The 17,352-nt window shown below is 49.7% G+C and overlaps 4 protein-coding genes across 4 annotated transcripts; 3 read left to right on the top strand and 1 right to left on the bottom strand.

Moving 5' to 3' along the window:
• Positions 1–496: 496 nt before the first annotated feature.
• Positions 497–1,684, top strand: LCP9604111_5006 (thioredoxin-like protein 1; the record flags this gene model as incomplete). Its single annotated transcript, XM_039072769.1, has 3 exons — positions 497–572; positions 670–817; positions 910–1,684. The coding sequence occupies 3 exons, from the start codon at positions 497–499 to the stop codon at positions 1,682–1,684; spliced, it is 999 nt and encodes a 332-aa protein (XP_038928977.1).
• Positions 1,685–3,276: 1,592 nt separating this feature from the next.
• On the bottom strand, positions 3,277–4,629 carry LCP9604111_5005 (uncharacterized protein; the record flags this gene model as incomplete). The annotated part of the gene is made up of 4 exons (XM_039072768.1): positions 3,277–3,353; positions 3,441–3,471; positions 3,548–3,627; positions 4,581–4,629. The coding sequence occupies 4 exons, from the start codon at positions 4,627–4,629 to the stop codon at positions 3,277–3,279; spliced, it is 237 nt and encodes a 78-aa protein (XP_038928976.1).
• Positions 4,630–12,175: 7,546 nt separating this feature from the next.
• sebA (putative C2H2 transcription factor (Seb1)) lies at positions 12,176–13,933 on the top strand (the record flags this gene model as incomplete). The annotated part of the gene is made up of 2 exons (XM_039072767.1): positions 12,176–12,713; positions 12,792–13,933. The coding sequence occupies 2 exons, from the start codon at positions 12,176–12,178 to the stop codon at positions 13,931–13,933; spliced, it is 1,680 nt and encodes a 559-aa protein (XP_038928975.1).
• Positions 13,934–14,977: 1,044 nt separating this feature from the next.
• On the top strand, positions 14,978–17,269 carry LCP9604111_5003 (diphthine--ammonia ligase family protein; the record flags this gene model as incomplete). Its single annotated transcript, XM_039072766.1, has 1 exon — positions 14,978–17,269. One exon carries the CDS (start codon positions 14,978–14,980, stop codon positions 17,267–17,269), a length of 2,292 nt encoding a protein of 763 aa, XP_038928974.1.
• Between the last annotated feature and the right edge of the window lie 83 nt (positions 17,270–17,352).

Raw genomic sequence — 17,352 nt, 5'->3', positions numbered from 1 at the left:
GACTCATCGCACGTTGACTGAGTAAGACTCAAGCACCCTACTCAATCCCAACTCCGACCTCTTGTCTTCTTGTTGGATCTGTCAATCATGCATCCAACAATGAGCCCGAATGCTGTACCATAGTACCATATATTTACCTGTTAACATTTAGTTCTGAATCTAGATAAGGATACACTCGTTTATATATTTATTTTATACCTTCCCCTAGAGGAGAAGAACAAAGATGACAAACAATATATATCCAACATCCCACAAGATAAAAACACACTTGGTAATTCGGCATTCGAGTTGACCTCAGTAATCCTGCATTTTCAAAAGTATCGAATACTTACCATTTGAAAGAAAACAACAATTAGTTAGTATACGTTCCTGGCGTTGTCCATATGAGGTTGATGGTAGAGGGGCTGATGACATATGCGGAGGCAGCAAAACACAACCTCACATCTTTCCATCCTCTTCCACCCTCCATTTTACACTCATTCCCCCCAACTTCGCCATGTCTGTCATTGAGATCTCATCGAAGGAGCAGTTCTCGTCGCTCCTCACCTCCTCCCGTCTGGTCGTGGCCGACTGTAAGTATTTGCTACAGCGCGATCCTGCCCCGCCGAGACCCTGTCTTCCCCTCCGAACGACTAGAGCTTCGCTAACCTTGGCCTGATACATGAACAGTCCACGCTGATTGGTGCGGACCATGCAAAGCTATCGCGCCTGCGTATAACGCGCTGGCAACCCAGCTCTCCCGCCCGAATCACATCACATTCACCAAGATCAATGTCGACCACCAACAAGAGCTCGCTCAAGCCTATGGCGTCACAGCGTATGTGAAATTCCTCCCAACATCAGAATCTAGCCTAACCCGCGCGCAAATTCTAAAATATCCTAGTTTACTAACAAATGAACGATATCTAGAATGCCGACCTTCATCGTCTTCAAGAACGGCCGCGTGAACCAAACAGTCAAGGGCGCCAACCCCGCACAGCTGAACCAGATCGTCCAGAAGCTCGCATCCGAGGCAAGCCAGACGGACGATGCAGCAGGAGCCGGTGAAGGAAGCAGCTCCGGTGAGCTCTGGCTCGGCAGCACAGTAGCCAAGGGCTACAGCGACATCACAGACCAGGTTAACGTGAAGGGATTGGAGTTGTTGAACCGGGACACGGATACGGCAGAGCCGCGCGCTCTTTTCAACAGCTCGAAGCCCTCCGGACTCGCAGCGAATGGCAAGGGCAAGGCTGCTGGCCAGGCGGATTGGACAGAGAGTGACACGGACGAGCAGCTGATGCTGTACATCCCATTCAACTCGATATTGAAGGTCCAGTCGCTTCAGATTACTTCTCTTCCTCCCGCGGACGCCGATGCCGACGCCGACGAGACACCCATGCGGCCTAAGAACTTGCACATCTACAAGAATACTTCGCATGTGCTTGGATTCGATGAGGCAGATGGTATTCCCCCCGTGCAGAAGGTGGAGATCCAGTCTGGTGATTGGGATGCGAAGACCGGGACTGCGACAGTCTCCCTGCGGTTTGTGAATTTCCAGAATGTGACATCGCTGGTTTTGTTTTTCGTTGATGGGGATGGGGACAGCGAGAAGCTGCGGGTTGACCGCATTCGCATTATTGGCGAGGCAGGTGCGAACCGATCTATGGGCAAGCTGGAGAAGATTGGTGATGAGCCTGGCGAGTAAAGATAGACTACGGAGAAAAAAGCCTACGTACGCTATGGAGATAAGAATTGTGAGCTGTCTTGTGTGATGAATTTTCAAGACAGAGCTTGGGGGGATCAACATTTGTGTCGACTTTATGCCAGTGATGATACGGAGTACAGTTCAACGTCTAATGAGAGAGCCAGCTGGCTGTAGAAATTTTGCAAAATTTGATGAATTGATTCCATTGTATCTAGAGCTATAGAAAATACCCGAGGGCATAAAAAAAAGTATGTTTGACTCCCACCAGGAGGTCTTATCCTTGTGATATCAGAAAGACCCATAAAGGTAAGAATCAATGTGCAATTCCCTTCGTCTGTGGCGCAACTGACACCTGGGGTACATCACTGAAAGCCAGACTAATGGCCGTAGATGTCCAGGCAACACGGGTTATCGAGTTGCGCCGCCGCACGAAGAAGAAAAGAAAGAAGAGGAAAGGCGCCGGTTGAGAATTTCTTTTATGCCGGGCCCCGGAGATTTAGTTTTTCCGCTTGCCTTTAACGGAAACTTCCAAGGATTTCGGCGCAGAGACTTTCATTATGTAAGCCATATGCGAGGAGCCAATTTTTTTTTCAGTTGATGCTCCTTCCTTCTTTTTCTCTTTCTTCCATAAACATGGTCGATGATGAGAAATATGGATTCTATGATAGGAAGAGACTGACTCCTTATGGGGGCGTGATCTCAATTTTACCATTCCTGAGGCCCTTTTGCTGTTTATTCCTGTTGGGGAGCTCGACCTGCAACCAGGGCGCGCTTCGATATCAGCTCACAATAGTTGCTTCCCCGAGTCTTCCAAGTTAGGATTGCGTTTTAATCTCTCAAACCTTGCAGTTAGAGTTAGTAACGCATGCACGAGCACATCCATTCCATATTCATATGCGGAACATCTATTCCTGTTTCTTGATCGTACCATATAGATGAAATGTCTGACCCGAAACCCCATGACCTTCGAGGCCAAATTGCCGTCCGGATATCACCGTTGAGACGAAAACTGTACCCATCGGAGAAAAAAATCAGACAATGTCGCACAAGCGTCAAACCATCATGGAGCCCCGTATGATTAGCGCCGAAGCTGGTACGCGGAGCCGCAAATATATCCAATTCGGCCCGATAGCTACACTGGTTGATGACCGGATGCACCCGGCATTCTCGCCTTCTCACAATGCATCCCGTACGGAGTATAGCCGAAAGAGGATATAGCAGGTAGCTGTATGGAGTCCTCGGTATGGACACAGTGATTACATCCGCGACCCGCAGATGGAGTTGGAGCTCTTGGCACTCTATTTACCGCGATGCAATTAGTTCATCTCGTTCGTAGGAGTTGACAGGTACGTAGCCGAGATCGCAACTCTTGTTTTTTTTTTCTCTTCCATCTCCATACTCCATCCACTCCACTGTAGGTTTGGCGGATAGATGCTTGTTCTAGGACCATGGACTGGCTTGTGGTGCAAGTTGTGACTTGGTGGGTATGCGGCAATCTGTGTTTTGGTGGCTGTTTCATGAACATCAAAGCTGGATTGCCTGATCGCTATTGAAGATTCGGGTTTGCCGGAATCCACGGTGATTTCTCAAGTTTAGGTTTGCTTGCCGGTTCCGTTGTCTTGACTATGCGCGCTTGTGTTTGGGCTTGGCATGGAGAGGCTTGTACTAGCTATATTGAGGATATGAGTTAGTTGTGTTGTGTGTTGTACAACTTATGTTGTAGCGAGTTTTCTTTCGCGAGGTACCTTCTACCTACCTATAACGGTACCACGTCTTGGATTCAGGTTCTGTAGAAACAACTGAGACCCGCTCTAGCCCGCCCGGAGATGAGCACCGTCCAGTGTTTTGCTGTTAATAACGCACGCCATTCAGACTGTGTATCCACTGGCGATGGCGTGTCTTCAACAGCGATTTAGACTGGATAGACTCGGACTGGCCGGGCGCTGGACAGCAGACAAGACAAAGCAAGACACCGGCTTGGAGTGAACAGAGTCACGGAATGTAATTTCATCTCGAATAGACCACGGGAGGTTTGCTGTTTCATCTCAGCTTAGGCTGTGGTTTCAGCTTATGGATCCAGAACGAGCTCCAAAGTCATTGATGAGATGTTGTGTTGGGCTTTACACACACACCGCAAGAGACAGAGACAGCCAGCGTGTTCGCAAAATAGCGGTCTTGTCTCGTAGTTCAGAGTCATCGCCACTACGGAGTAGCTAGACCGACCGGCAGTGAATCTGTTACGTACCAAATATTGCGCGGGAAGGTAATCTTCTTGCCTTTGGGGTTAGACGTTAGAAGGAGCCACTTTTTTGGTTTCGAGACTTTATGAGCCTAAGTCCTGCGACAATCAGATTCTACCCGCGTCCAATCGAATACACGGTGTCGTCATTTGATCTTCTTTTCAGTAATATTTGCAACGCCCTTCTGAAATGTGTTTTTTTAGGGATATATGCTCCTTCTTAGACACGCGGAAAAGGGCGGAAAAGGGCGGAAAAGGGCGGAATTTGTGAAAACGACTTTTCTATGCATAACCTTGGACTCGCCGAGCACTACATATACTAACTCTTTGTTAGCCTAGGGCCTTCTATTCCTAGAAATCTCGGTCCTAATAGACCACATGGTGATTGCAGGAAAAATTCAATAGGATAGTTAGGGGTGATTTAAACAACGCAAAATGTGGAGTTTGTACCTGAAGTAGATGGGAACTGGAGCCGGTCGTCGATCATGATAGTTCAGGGACAAAGGTAGGCAGTCGCCGAACCGGACCTCTCCGAGTTGGATACAGCTGATACGCTTACCGGATAGTAATTAGTACACTTCTATTCTGTATACTCCACATGATGTACACGCTAGATTTGTTCTTCGGGGACTTCTAGTGACTTGGGTGGGGACCGACGCCCATAGACTACGGGATAGCGCGATGTTGGAGAAGGTTTGCACCTCATGTGAACTGGCTGCAGGTGTGGAATGTTTCTCTATCATCGTGAAGCCGCGTACGACAATCCTAGGCCTCATCGGGAATACTCCGCCAGATGGGTACATAGTGAACCTCAGTACCAGGGAACCATACAAGATTAGATCAGATAGGGCCCGGAGAATCACATCATTCTGGACTGGGACCCCATTAGTACCAGAGATAACGATACTCGTACGACGATCTAATTATTTTCCGACCCACTGCGTGTCTTGGGGACAGCCCGATAATTGGATGAAACTATACAATCTACGGAGTATGTTGGAGTCTTGGTACCTGAGCCAAGGAAGCATTCCCTTTTTATATTGGGGTCGGTCCAGGGCGATAGAGATGGTTCCACAGAAATGCGAAAAGGACTTGAAATCCAAGTGAGCTACCTGGTTGGCGAGGCCAGGCTATGCCCTAATGCATATTCCCACCACGGGCTGGCAAGCTATCTCCGCACTCATATATATATATTGCCGCGTCGCAGGCTCGTGCCGAGTCCAAAAATCCTTCGATCGAAGCTGGCTCGTTGTAATTTGTCCAATTTGTCTAATCTGTGGGCTGTAGGCCGCCTGTGTGGAGAGTGGGGATAGTCTTCACGCACCATTCCCCATTCTGCCAAGTATGCTGTAGTCGAAGCTTCATAAAACTCTGTGCCTGAAGATTGCAGGATACATAATAAGAAGAACGTCGAGAACCTTCCACCGGCAGAGTTAGCTTCTCACTTTACCTGATAGAGTGTTAGTGGTAGCTTGAACCTTCCAAAGCTGGAAATATCCGAACCGTCGAGGAACCATCGCAATTAACGAGCTGATAACTCCAAGTGGACCGCAGACTCGATGCGCAGCAGATCTTACCTGAAATTATCCCTGGCGCCCCCCACGTTCTTCCAGCCACGTTAGCACGCCTTATAGTTCGGTAGTTATTAAGTTTGATGTGCAACACTCCGTACTCCGTGCAATGCCGCACCTTAAGAGGTAGAAAGAGCTCGAAAGAGCAAGTTGCAAGCGACGTACGGCTGATCAATTGGAGGTTATCCAGGTTTCAGACGATCGGCTCAGGGTCTGGATGCCACACTGGGTCTAGTGTCTCGGGTGAAGTAGCCAGTTACACGCGGTCCTCGACTGACTGAGATCGCGATATGACTCTGGAGTCCGGAGTATTTTCCCGGATACCGAGGAACATATCTGAAACACATGCCTAGAGACTAGCACGCCACTCTTTTGACTGCTAATGCTGTCGGAGTGTGGAAGTTGATACAAATTTTACAAATTAGTTCTTCCTGCAATTGTGCCAATTGCGTCGCATTGCCAGACCTCCTTCTACAGAGTGCTTTGACATAGGATAGAGTACAATGCAACACCACGGACTCCGTCCATACACAGTGGTAGCGATTGCGGGGCCGTTTAAATCCCTGATTAGCCAAACCATGACGATTTACCCGCGAAGAACGATGCGCTCATCCTCTGCTCAACCATGGTTGTGCGACTGTGTGGAAATGGGATGATCGAGTTCACGCCCCCCGCACTTTGCCGTATGTAACACCCATGGATGGACCGAGGACCTTGGAAGGGATATTTTTTTTTGGAACTGTGTATCTCTGCTCCGTATGGGCGTAGCAGTGGCGTCCCGTGCGCAACTCGCCTAACAGTAGTTGGTGGCAGTGACGCCACATATGTTTGGCGTATAGATAGCGAGGTGGTTTTGCGGAAAGCGCCTTGTGTTGTCTGATTGTTATATTAAAGATAGCCGAACTGTAACCACCTGATATTAAGACCACACCAGATTGATATCGACTGAGATACTGAGATAGCAAGATAGCAAGATCGGATCTCACCACTACAACTTATGCTGTGAGGGCGAAACCTCTTAGTTCTCGTATCGGACTCATTTTTCCCGATTGGGAAGCCATCTACCTTCCGCCATCGAGGCAGTGAGCTATTAACAGCTAATTAATTTCGCCCTTTGTTATTATTAGCGATTCCCCGTCCTCGCCTCTTCCAACAGTCTCCTGCTCATTCCAGAAAACTTCCCTAACCGGCCATTTTGAGGCCAGTGCCCTCCCCAATGGGGAAGTATGTCCAGAAGAGAGAGGTACACCGCGAAGTGCAAAGTATGGGCTCCGCTAAAAATGCGACCATCGCCAATAATGCCCCCCAAAAAGAGTCGGATCCATTCTCGAAACGCGAAACTCGAAAATAAAAAGAGCTAAGCCAAGACCGGGCCCACCTTGGCGTCAACAGCCTCAGAAAACGCGTGTTCTTGCCCATTCTGCCCAGATACGGCTGCTTCGGACGGTGTTTCAGATTTTAACCTCAACGTGCGGAAGTGCCCGCCTAATTATCCTGCACAGTTGACTAAATTAATTGCAAATCTCAAACAATCAAATTCCCGAGTCGGTTTCGGGGGAAGGGTTGTGTACGTCACAAAGTCTCGCTACTTTTCGAACACTTTCCCTCAAGGTCACTGCTATCCGCTTTAGCTTCTTTTTAATTAGGTACATGCGCCACTTAATTCGTTCCTTCGTTTTAGCGTCCAGTGGCCAACGGTCATAAAATCTGGGGTCCTTGCGCGTCTTGGGCATCTGAATTGGGGAACTTCTGGAATTGGAATGGTTCCTGTCCACTTTGGAGGGCTAGTAATCTCAAGCGCCCCAGCGCTGGTACCCGCGCTGGTCTCGGGATTTGACAACCCTACACCCTACACCGTAGTACACCGTAGTAGAGCCTACACCGTAGTAGAGAGTGCCAGCAACATAGTAGTCGGTCTGGAGGGCTGGGTCTGTCCATTATTGGAGTATACGGTATAGCATGGCAAACACTGGAGACTTGCAAAAGCCTTTTTCCGCTCCATGGCATGATTGAGAACCAAACTCTTTCAATCCTTTAATAATAACATATGATGTATTGTATGTTGTTTACAGAGTACAGAGTACTACGCGAACAATGAACTTTTTTTTTTTTTCTAGCCTCTATCTAGAAGCCTCGGTGGTCCCATGTGAATGGCCTCGGTGGTCCTCAATGGCGAACTAATCCCTGCGAGTCTTCTGCCAAGAACCGTTGACAAAAACCCAAGCGCAGAAGGGCCGTGAATTCCTTCCGGATCTACTATCCACATCTCTTTGTGACATTTTGCGACATTTTAAGTCTCATATCGTCTGATGTATCCCAAACCCACAATCCTTGTGGCGCTGGCACCTACGTTTGCGAAATCCTATTCTCCTTTGGCCTTGTGGATTGCCAATTGCCAATTGTGGGTTTGGATGTGTAGGATACGGTGAATCCCTGGTGGACCAGGGACGTTATGCTCAAACCCACCGATGCATGGGAGATCCTCAACGGTACATTACTTCCGTACCTATCGCGACATCCAAATCTGAACCCTTGCTGCGGGCTCTCTCGGTCTCGCCCCCTCCGGGGAAAGACTAATCCGAGACTCTGCATATATCTCGTCCGGGGTTAACCATGACAGATAGACTGATCAATTTTTGCTGACGGGCTGATCCTCGAATATGGGCATATTATGATCGCCAAACGGCTACGCGCATCGCAGACGGGAAGCTCTCACAGACATCCCCATAGTTAACCGCCAGCAGCCGAGCATGATTCGTCGGGGAACTGGGAAGATGCTCGCATCCTCGGCCAAGCACAGGTTTTTTTTATTTTTCCAAATCGCACGGTCGATTCTGCGATCAGGGCGAGTCCATTTTACTTGGTAATTGGGAGTAGATCAAAATTGATCAATTTGCCTCTTTGTTTTGCTTTTTCCTCTTTCTCTCTGGACAAAGAAGAGGTGTGTACTCCGTACACCGTCAATCGTACTCCGTACACTTCCTCCACTTGGGTCTCCATTCGAGAGCCACTTGGGGGGGTCCGGCTTCCCTGGATGGCCTTCCGCGGCCTTTAGTTGGAAACTAGGCACTGCCCGCCCGCTTCCATCTCCATGTTCTCCACTCTGCCTAAGAGCTGGTGTCAAGGCTAGAAGGGCCGTTGGGTAGAAGTGATTTGGAAGGTAGCTTGTTTTATCCCGCGTGGAAGTCTTGATTTATTTCCCCTGGACTTTTCTCGGGGGGAGCTCTCTGATAGGCTCCTGGGCGTGGAGCTATTGGAGCTGTTGGAGCTCTCGAGTGACGACTAGGGAAATGTGGACTTCAATTCAATAGCGCCTAGATTTCGGCTTCCGGCTTCAATCCATCGTTCTACATAAGCGTTGGCAACGAGCCCGTGGGATTCGTAAAAGCCAAAATAAAGTCGTGCCGTCTGTGCGACAACGGTGGCGGCAGGGATTCGGGCTATCAAAAAGTAAGTCCATAGTCTCAAGGCCAGGGCGAAATTTTGAGATCTCGAGTCGGAACTCTGTAGGCTCACGGAATAAAGAAATTGGGTGGCGCAAAGGTACTACGGAGTAATTAGCATCAAGATTAGAAAGTGGATGGATATGGACCTTGGAACTTCTCAAAGAAGGACTTGACAGCCTTCCATGCATGACCCTTTTCCATGTCCACGGGAAGTATCTAAGCCCAAAAGGAAACACTCGAGGCCCGGAGACCCGGGTGTCTCCAGTGTGTCTGTACGAGTACGGAGTCTCCATACTTCACACCGTAGACTATCTTTGTTAGAGTGGAACGGCAATCAATATCTATCAGTGACTCTCCAATTTCCCCAAGTCCACATTGGCGTGCTTTGTATGTGTCTCATTGGTAGCGGATGAAGACAAATCTCCGCTGGCGCCGACGCTTTGCCTGTGAAGGGATTAGCCAATTGGAGGGGCGCACTATCTTTAGAAGTGGCCAATCACGCACGAGATGCTCCGGGTTCCTGACATTCCTTAAGTGCCGGGATATTAGTGTCGGTTTTTGGTCTGGACTCGAGGGAGAAAAAAAAAGGGACGTTGGAGATTAGGATTAGTGACTTGGTGACTTGGGAAAATTTGAATGATTTTGGTGGATAGTTTGTATCTTAATGTACGGCGTAGAGAATGTGCCACGACCTGGAAAATAAGAATAGAACTGGACCTTGCTTGCGTGGCCGGTTACTGTATGTCATTGGGCTGTGTTAGTCGATGTGTCGGATGATGCATCTGTTTGTGCTTCCGAGTTTTCAACTTGGGATGAGACCGGTCACAGACAACACATGCCTACCATAGTGACGATGACGCCCATGGAGTGCGCTGACATATACTAAGCGCATATTCCCCCGGATCTACAGGTCAGGTCAGTGAGACAAAAAGTGCTATCACATCACCCTGCAAATCGGAACACATCACTTAGCGACCACATTGACCCAATAAGATGCATCATAGGTGAGACCCCATTAACGAGCATCTCACTAATGTACTGGACTTGGGCCCCAAATACAATATAAGCACCAATATTAGCCTTATGTCTTTGATCGTACTTTAGCATATGTAGTCTGGGGATCCAATCAATGGACTTAGGGCAACCGAAGTCGGTACGAAGTACACCCTCGACGATTTGAGCATCAAAGGGAACTGCATCTGAGCCTTGCCTTTCGAGGGCCAAGCACCCAATAAGCATGTTTTATGTAGCTGCCTGTGTGATCTTGCCCCCCACAGGCTGGTTCCTGCAGTAGGCCGCACAAGTAGACTGAAATCTCGCCTTTCTCGGCTTGCATATTGCATACAACATAGGAATTAGTGTTTCCTGTTTTTTTTTTCTTTCTTGCTTTGACGTTTTGCTCTGCCTGAAATATTGATGCCATTGACGTGTACAATGTGAGATTTGTCTGTATGGACCAAATGGCATAGCCCTTGCAGCGACCGGACAATAAACACGGGTTTGTTTACTTCCAATATAGGACCCATGTGGCAAACCAGGTACGTACAACTTACGAACTACGAACGTTATACTCCATACTCTATATAAAGATCTTCAATATGGATGGGCTCCGACCACTTTGATAGGGTTCAACGGCTTTTGATTTTCGGTGATGACCGCACCGAGGGGCAATACCTAGGTCATATGAAATTTGGCCAGGAATGCACCGAGTAAGCACTGTACGGCCAATGCCGACCGTTTCACGATCGAAATCAGATGGTTGCACGGTGGTCGCCACCGTTGATAGCCTGATCGGCAAGTGCTGAGCGACTTGGGGATGGGCAGCCTAAACTGGCAACTGATTGGCGGGGCCTTGGGGTCTTAAGTTTTCCACCTGTTGATCACGGCGGAACATACCGTCTGGAGTGGACAGATGGGAAGGGATTCTTCCGTTGTTAATTTCCTATGTGCAGTTGGATGTTGCCTGCCATTAGAAGCTTTGCAAGGTACCTAGGTAACCGTACAGGGTACTCCGGGGGTACATTGGTCTGCGGTACCGGACGGGATGCGTGGGCCCCCAATGCTTCGGGGCTATTGGTTCCCGAAAAAGCAATGCGAAAAGAAGACCGTCTGGGTTAGAGCGCTCTTATTTGTCCGACATCGCCTTGATAAGACGGATTGAGCAATTGATTAGCGCTGTCACCATCATATAGTCCAATGGTCATGCACCTCGTGGCCACACCTCAATTTTTAGATCAGGTCTCGGGCCACTCTTTTTGCCTCTGAGGACTTTGTCCAAATCAAAAGGACGGCCAAGGTATACTGTAAACATGTAAACAGCCCCGGTAGTGATTGAATGGTACAGCCCTGCACTTGGCCGAGGTGTAGGTACAACACCTTACTCCTTTGGGGATGAGGACCGAAACGGTACTTGGGTCAAGATAATAAAAACGATGTATTATCATAAATAAACCAAAATATGGAAATTCAATTTGATTTAACTTAATTGTTCCTGAGTGCTCCACCCCACCGAGCCCACTAAACTCCTCCCCAATCAATGCGATTGGCCGCGTCTGACGGGACTGAGCACTTGATGTGCACCCAGTGTCTTTCGCAATCCCGCCCCGGACTGGAATATCTCTTATTCGATTATTCGATTATTGCATTATTGGTATTTTCGATTTAATCGGAATTCCTGAGACAAATTAAAATTCAGAAAAGAAAAAGCACCCGGTTCCTGGCCCACACCCAAACTAGTGACCCGGCAAGTAGAAAATAGTAGCAGATCACTCATTTATCCACCGTAGCCTGCTATCTTCCCTCAATTGTCTTCTCTCGCTCGCTTTTTTTTTATATTTTCCCCGCTGTCTATTTTGCATACTCACACTCTCTCTATCCAATCTTTTTTTTATTTGTTTGACTATTTTGCCTATTTTGGGTTGGGGGTTTCCTATTGGACTTATTTGGGATCCTCTCTTCTATATCACTCACTCTCCTTCCTCAAGTACTTTGTCTCCCGGTTCCCAGAACCTGTCCTTCCTTTCTCGACACACTCATTCATCGTCAACACATATACAACCTAATTGCTTAGTCCATTCATTCTTTCGGACTCGAATCACTTATAATCCTACTAATCTACCGCGGGAGACTTGCAATTGGACTTTCAAAAACACTTCAGGTATGTAGTATATCTCTATAACATTGGTCTGCCTCTTGCTTCTTGCTTCTAACTCATCCTTGCAGCATCACATTCACAATGGACTCACCATACAATATGGCACCCACCTCGGTGCAAGGCCAGCCATTCGCATACTACTCCGACTCACAGAGACAAGGCCACTACCAGTCAGACATCCCATACTACAGCCAGATGCAGTATGGCCAAGAGCAACCGCTCTACACGTCCCAGCCCATGATGAACATGCACCAGATGGCCACCACCAATGCCTTCCGGGGAGCTACCATGAGCCTGACACCGATTGCCTCTCCACAGCCCTCACAAATGAAGCCCACCATCATCATGCAGCAGGGTTCGCCCGGCTTGATGCCCTTGGACACTCGCTTTATTGGTCACGACTTGTACTCCTTCCCCTCGACTCCTCCGCTGTCCGCCTCGGGAAGCACCATCAGCAGCCCCCCGTCTGCTCATGGCGCCCTACCAACCCCGATTCATGACACATTTTTCACCTTCGACAAGGTCGAGGGTGTCAAGGAGGGATGCGAGACCGACGTGCACCAGGAGCTCCTGGCCACACCGCAGTGGGCGCGCTCTGATTCGCCCCCGATGACGCCTGGTGAGTTTTATAGATCACACTTTGATAACGGAATGTGGATCGTGGGAAGCAAGGGCGAAAGGCTAATTCATCCTACAGTCTTCATTCACCCCCCTTCTCTTAATCACATGCACTCCGACCTTCTGTCTGCAACATCCTGCCCCTCGCTTTCCCCCTCCCCCTCACCCGTGCCCACCGACATTCTTGCCTCCCACAATCTGGGATCGAGCCAGTCTTTCTGCGATCCCCGCCAGCTTACCGTTGAGCCCTGTGTTCACGTTCACGCACAGGATCTCCCTCCTCTACCGAATCTCTCATGCGAGGAGGAGGAACCTCGCGCCGTTGTTGGCAGTGCGTCTGTGACGCTCCCCGTTAACGAGAACCCATCTCCCTCTTTCAGCTCCTCGACCCAGGATCCTCTGAGCTCGCTGCCGACTTTTGACAGCTTCTCAGACCTCGATTCTGATGACGAGTTGAATCGCCTGGTGGAATTCCACCCTGCCGCCAATGCCGTCTACATGGGTGGCAAGCGCCAGCGTATGCACGCCTACCTGGTGGAGGATGATGGATTCCTGAGCGAGCACAGCCTCGAAGACTCAGATGATTCCGAGACTTTCTTGCCCAATGGTTTGCCATCCTTTGAGTGGACCCAGACTGCTCACCCTCAGGCCGAGAGCGAGGAGGAACCCATCGAGGAGCCCAAGATCAAGAAGCGTAGCAACCGCAAGTCCCGTAAGACCGCTGCCGACGAAGAGGCTGAGGCAAAGGCGCTGGCCGCCTGCGAGTCCTCTGGCGACTGCTGCTCTGATGACGGATCAGTTGATGATTCCGAGTCTGCTCCTATCTCAGTCAACCGCCGGGGCCGCAAGCAGTCTTTGACCGAAGACCCCTCCAAGACCTTTGTCTGCACTCTGTGCTCCCGTCGCTTCCGTCGCCAGGAACACCTCAAGCGCCACTACCGCTCTCTCCACACTCAGGACAAGCCGTTCGAGTGCAACGAGTGTGGCAAGAAGTTCTCCCGCAGTGACAACCTCGCACAGCACGCCCGCACCCACGGTGGTGGCTCCATTGTCATGGGAGTTCTGGATGCAAGCGACGCTGGTTCTGTCTCATTCGACGATCAACATGACGCTGGTGCCCTTGGCCAAGTCATGTACGAGGCTGCCCGGTCTACTGAAGTCATCGGTACTCCCCCCGTGGATCGCCGAGCAGCGAAGAAGCGCAAGCGTGACTTGTCCTAAGGGACTTTTCATGATTTTTCTTTTATGAGACCAGGAGACTTCCTACTGCATATATAATACATACATTCTTCGGTCGGAGTCTTTTATTGGGAGCTTGACCATATTGGTCTTGATTGGGTTTGGCGTCCGGGCATTTACACTGGTGTCGGAAACTGGATCATCGGTGCACAGCAACTTGCGTTCCCTTTTCATTTAGCGTTTTGACATATCGCACGGGGACACATACACACAGGCTGGATTGCCTCGAACGGTTCTTTTGGTGAAGGCACATGGGCGCAGAAGAGTCCAGGAAGAAAAAAAAAACGACATATAAAGCGATGATGGCATCTGTCTTCGGCAGTGCTGGGAATGGTGTGATATTATTTCCTTTGTCACCTTGTTCTTCTCTTTTTTTTTTCCTTTTTCCTTTTGTTTCACTTGTTCTCTCCAATATCTTCTGGACCAGCACATTCGGCGTGAGCAATGTGCCTCACACTTTGAATCTTCGAGATTTCCCTTCGTGTACTCCCTGTTTACTTCGATTCTTGTGACTTTTTTACCCTTTTTTTCTTTTTCTCCTTCTTCTACCGTTTCGTTCATGCTTGTTTCTGCTTATTCGATGTAATATTTTTGGTGCTTTTTTGCTTTTTATCTGCTTTTGTGTGCTGGTCACATTCGTGTATAAGTTAATTGACCCTTGCCCATCACTCATACCCCCTTGTATTGCATTGCCCCTTTGTGTTGGTTCCAGGTCACATCTCTAGATGTTGATTTACATGCATCAAATCACAAGCATAATCTTACTACACTCTTTCCTGGTAAACAGTATTGTACTAAAAATAGCGAAACGTAAAGTTAGGGCAGTGATATCTGATCCCGTGATATCTGGTCTCGTGACCTCAGGATGTCGCACTGATCTTATCGCTCTATCGATTATCGATAACCTCGGAAACTCACGCAAAGGTGGGGACAGCAAAAAGTACCCCCCCATCACCCGCACCCAGCAACATCCACCAAATTCGCGAAAAAGAGACCTTGGACTCCACACCTGGGCGTATAGTTGTTATGTCTGCAGCACAGCCTTCAGCCCCAGGGCTTAACGTGATTGCCCTAATCTCCGGTGGCAAAGACTCTCTCTACTCGATCCTCCACTGCATCCGCAACGGCCACAAAGTGGTCGCCTTAGCCAACCTCTACCCAGAACCGCGGAACAAAACCGCAAGCGCAAGTCCAAACCAACGCAAAAATGACGAAGAAGAAGACATCGATAGCTTCATGTACCAAACCATCGGCCACAGTGTAATCCCTCTCTACGAAACAGCCCTCCAAATCCCCCTCTACCGCCAACCCATCACAGGCGGCGCAGTCGACACAGCCCGTATCTATGGAACCAGAGCCACCACCATGGACGAGACCGAGTCTCTCGTCCCGCTTCTTCGTCGCATAAAACAGGCTCATCCAGAAGCCAACGCCGTATCTGCAGGCGCCATCCTTTCTACTTATCAGCGCACGCGAATCGAGAGCGTCGCTAACCGCCTGGGTCTGATTCCCATTGCTTGGCTGTGGATGTATCCATCTCTTCCAGCCCCTACGGCTAGAACGGCCGATGCCCTGGCAATACGCCAGGCGGGGCTGTTGGAGGATATGTCGGCCGCTAGGTGTGATGCTCGTATTATCAAGGTCGCCTCCGGTGGCCTGGACGAGGGCTTCCTGTGGGAGAATGTCTCTGGTGTTGGGAGTGGCGGCCGCATGATGCGAAGGTGTCTTGTCAAGGCTATGAGTCGGTTTGCAGCTGCGGAAGATATCCGTGGCGCGGTGCTGGGTGAGGGCGGAGAGTATGAGACGCTTGCGCTGGATGGGCCTGGTTTCTTGTGGAAGCAGAGGATCGAGGTCGGTAGTCGGGAGGAGAAGGTTGGTGATGGGGGTGTTGCGTTTGTTAGGTTGAGGGGGGCTAGGTGTACGGCTAAGAGCGCGTGGGAGATTGGCGATGGCATTGCGCCGAGTGATATTAGGCGGCCTGGATTGTTAGATGCGGTTTTTGAGGGCGTGTTAGGATCTGCATTGGAACTTTTTGGCTCGCTTGACGATTCGAAATCGCGGGCGATGACGAGTACTGCTCGGTCGCCAGATTGGCCTGTCTGCGAGCCCGTGCATCGGTTGTCTGGTTCTACGTGGACTATTTCGAATATTGTTGCGCCCGAGGCTGGTCCCGGGGCAGGACAGCAGATGAAAGCGATTGCATACAAGGTCGAGAAAGTGCTCAAGTCCTTTGCCCACCCCAAGTCCGGTTCCCGATCAACAGACGACATTGTTTTCGCTACGGTGCTGCTAAATTCAATGACCGACTTTGGACCAATGAATGACATCTACGTCTCGCTATTCAAGAAGCCCAATCCCCCCGCGCGAGTGACAGTGGCATGTGGAGACCGTCTCCCGTCTAACGTCAAGGTGATGGTCACATTCGTGGTGGACCTGGGTGCAAGGGAACGGCGCCAGGCCCTGCATGTTCAATCCAGGTCATACTGGGCGCCCGCAAATATTGGACCATATTCGCAAGCGTTGTCAGTTCCGTTGCAGAACGATAGCAGACTTGTGTACATTGCTGGTCAGATTCCTCTAGATCCTGGTTCTATGGACCTGGCGCGAGTCGAGGGGTCAAGTTCATGGATTGAAAATTACCGTCTTCGAGCTGTACTGGCCCTTCAGCATCTCTGGAGAATTGGTGAAGCCATGCAGGTAAACTGGTGGCTCGGTGCGGTGGCCTTCTTGGCTCGTGGCGACCACGCTAATACCCAGGCGCAAGTGGCATGGCGCCTCTGGGAAAGAATGCATGCTTTACCTGACAATGAGGACGAGGATGATGACGATGGGCCACAGCTGGACGCGTGGGATATCAAATATGGCCGTCGCACAGAGGAGCTGACCGATACCCCTGTGCCCAGTCTGCCCCAGTTCACTGCTCTTGTTGAGTCTCACACATCCATTCCACCATTCCTGGCTGTTCAAGTGGATGAACTACCACGAGGAAGCGATATTGAATGGCAAGGTCTAGGGGGCCTGTGCGAGCAGGTCAAGCTGGACATTAAAGGGGGGACATCTTCCACCACCATGGACAGTCAATACAAGTATACCAATATCGAGATCGACGCGGGTTCGTCGGACGATACATTGAAGCAAATATTGAGATCAGTGAAAGAGGCTTACTGTCGAGATTCCAGTCTGTCTCAGGCTGTGTTATATACCACATACCCAGTGCCTGAAGCTTCGTGGCCAGTGCAGGTTGTGCCGTGCAGATCAGTATGGGGGCGAGAAGGACGAAGGTTGAGTGCAGGTGTGGTCCTGCAGCAGTTTAGTTAGGCACTATTTCACAACGAATAAAGCCACTCAATTTAACAAAAGATCAGACAAAATAATATTTAGGGGTCAAAAGATCGTTAAAC

The sequence above is a fragment of the Penicillium roqueforti genome (assembly GCF_015533775.1).
Source record: "Penicillium roqueforti strain LCP96 04111 chromosome Unknown scaffold_11, whole genome shotgun sequence".
Classification (NCBI taxonomy): domain Eukaryota; kingdom Fungi; phylum Ascomycota; class Eurotiomycetes; order Eurotiales; family Aspergillaceae; genus Penicillium; species Penicillium roqueforti.
The sequence above is the reverse complement of the archived record's forward strand: the minus strand, read 5'-3'. Positions and strand labels throughout refer to the sequence as shown.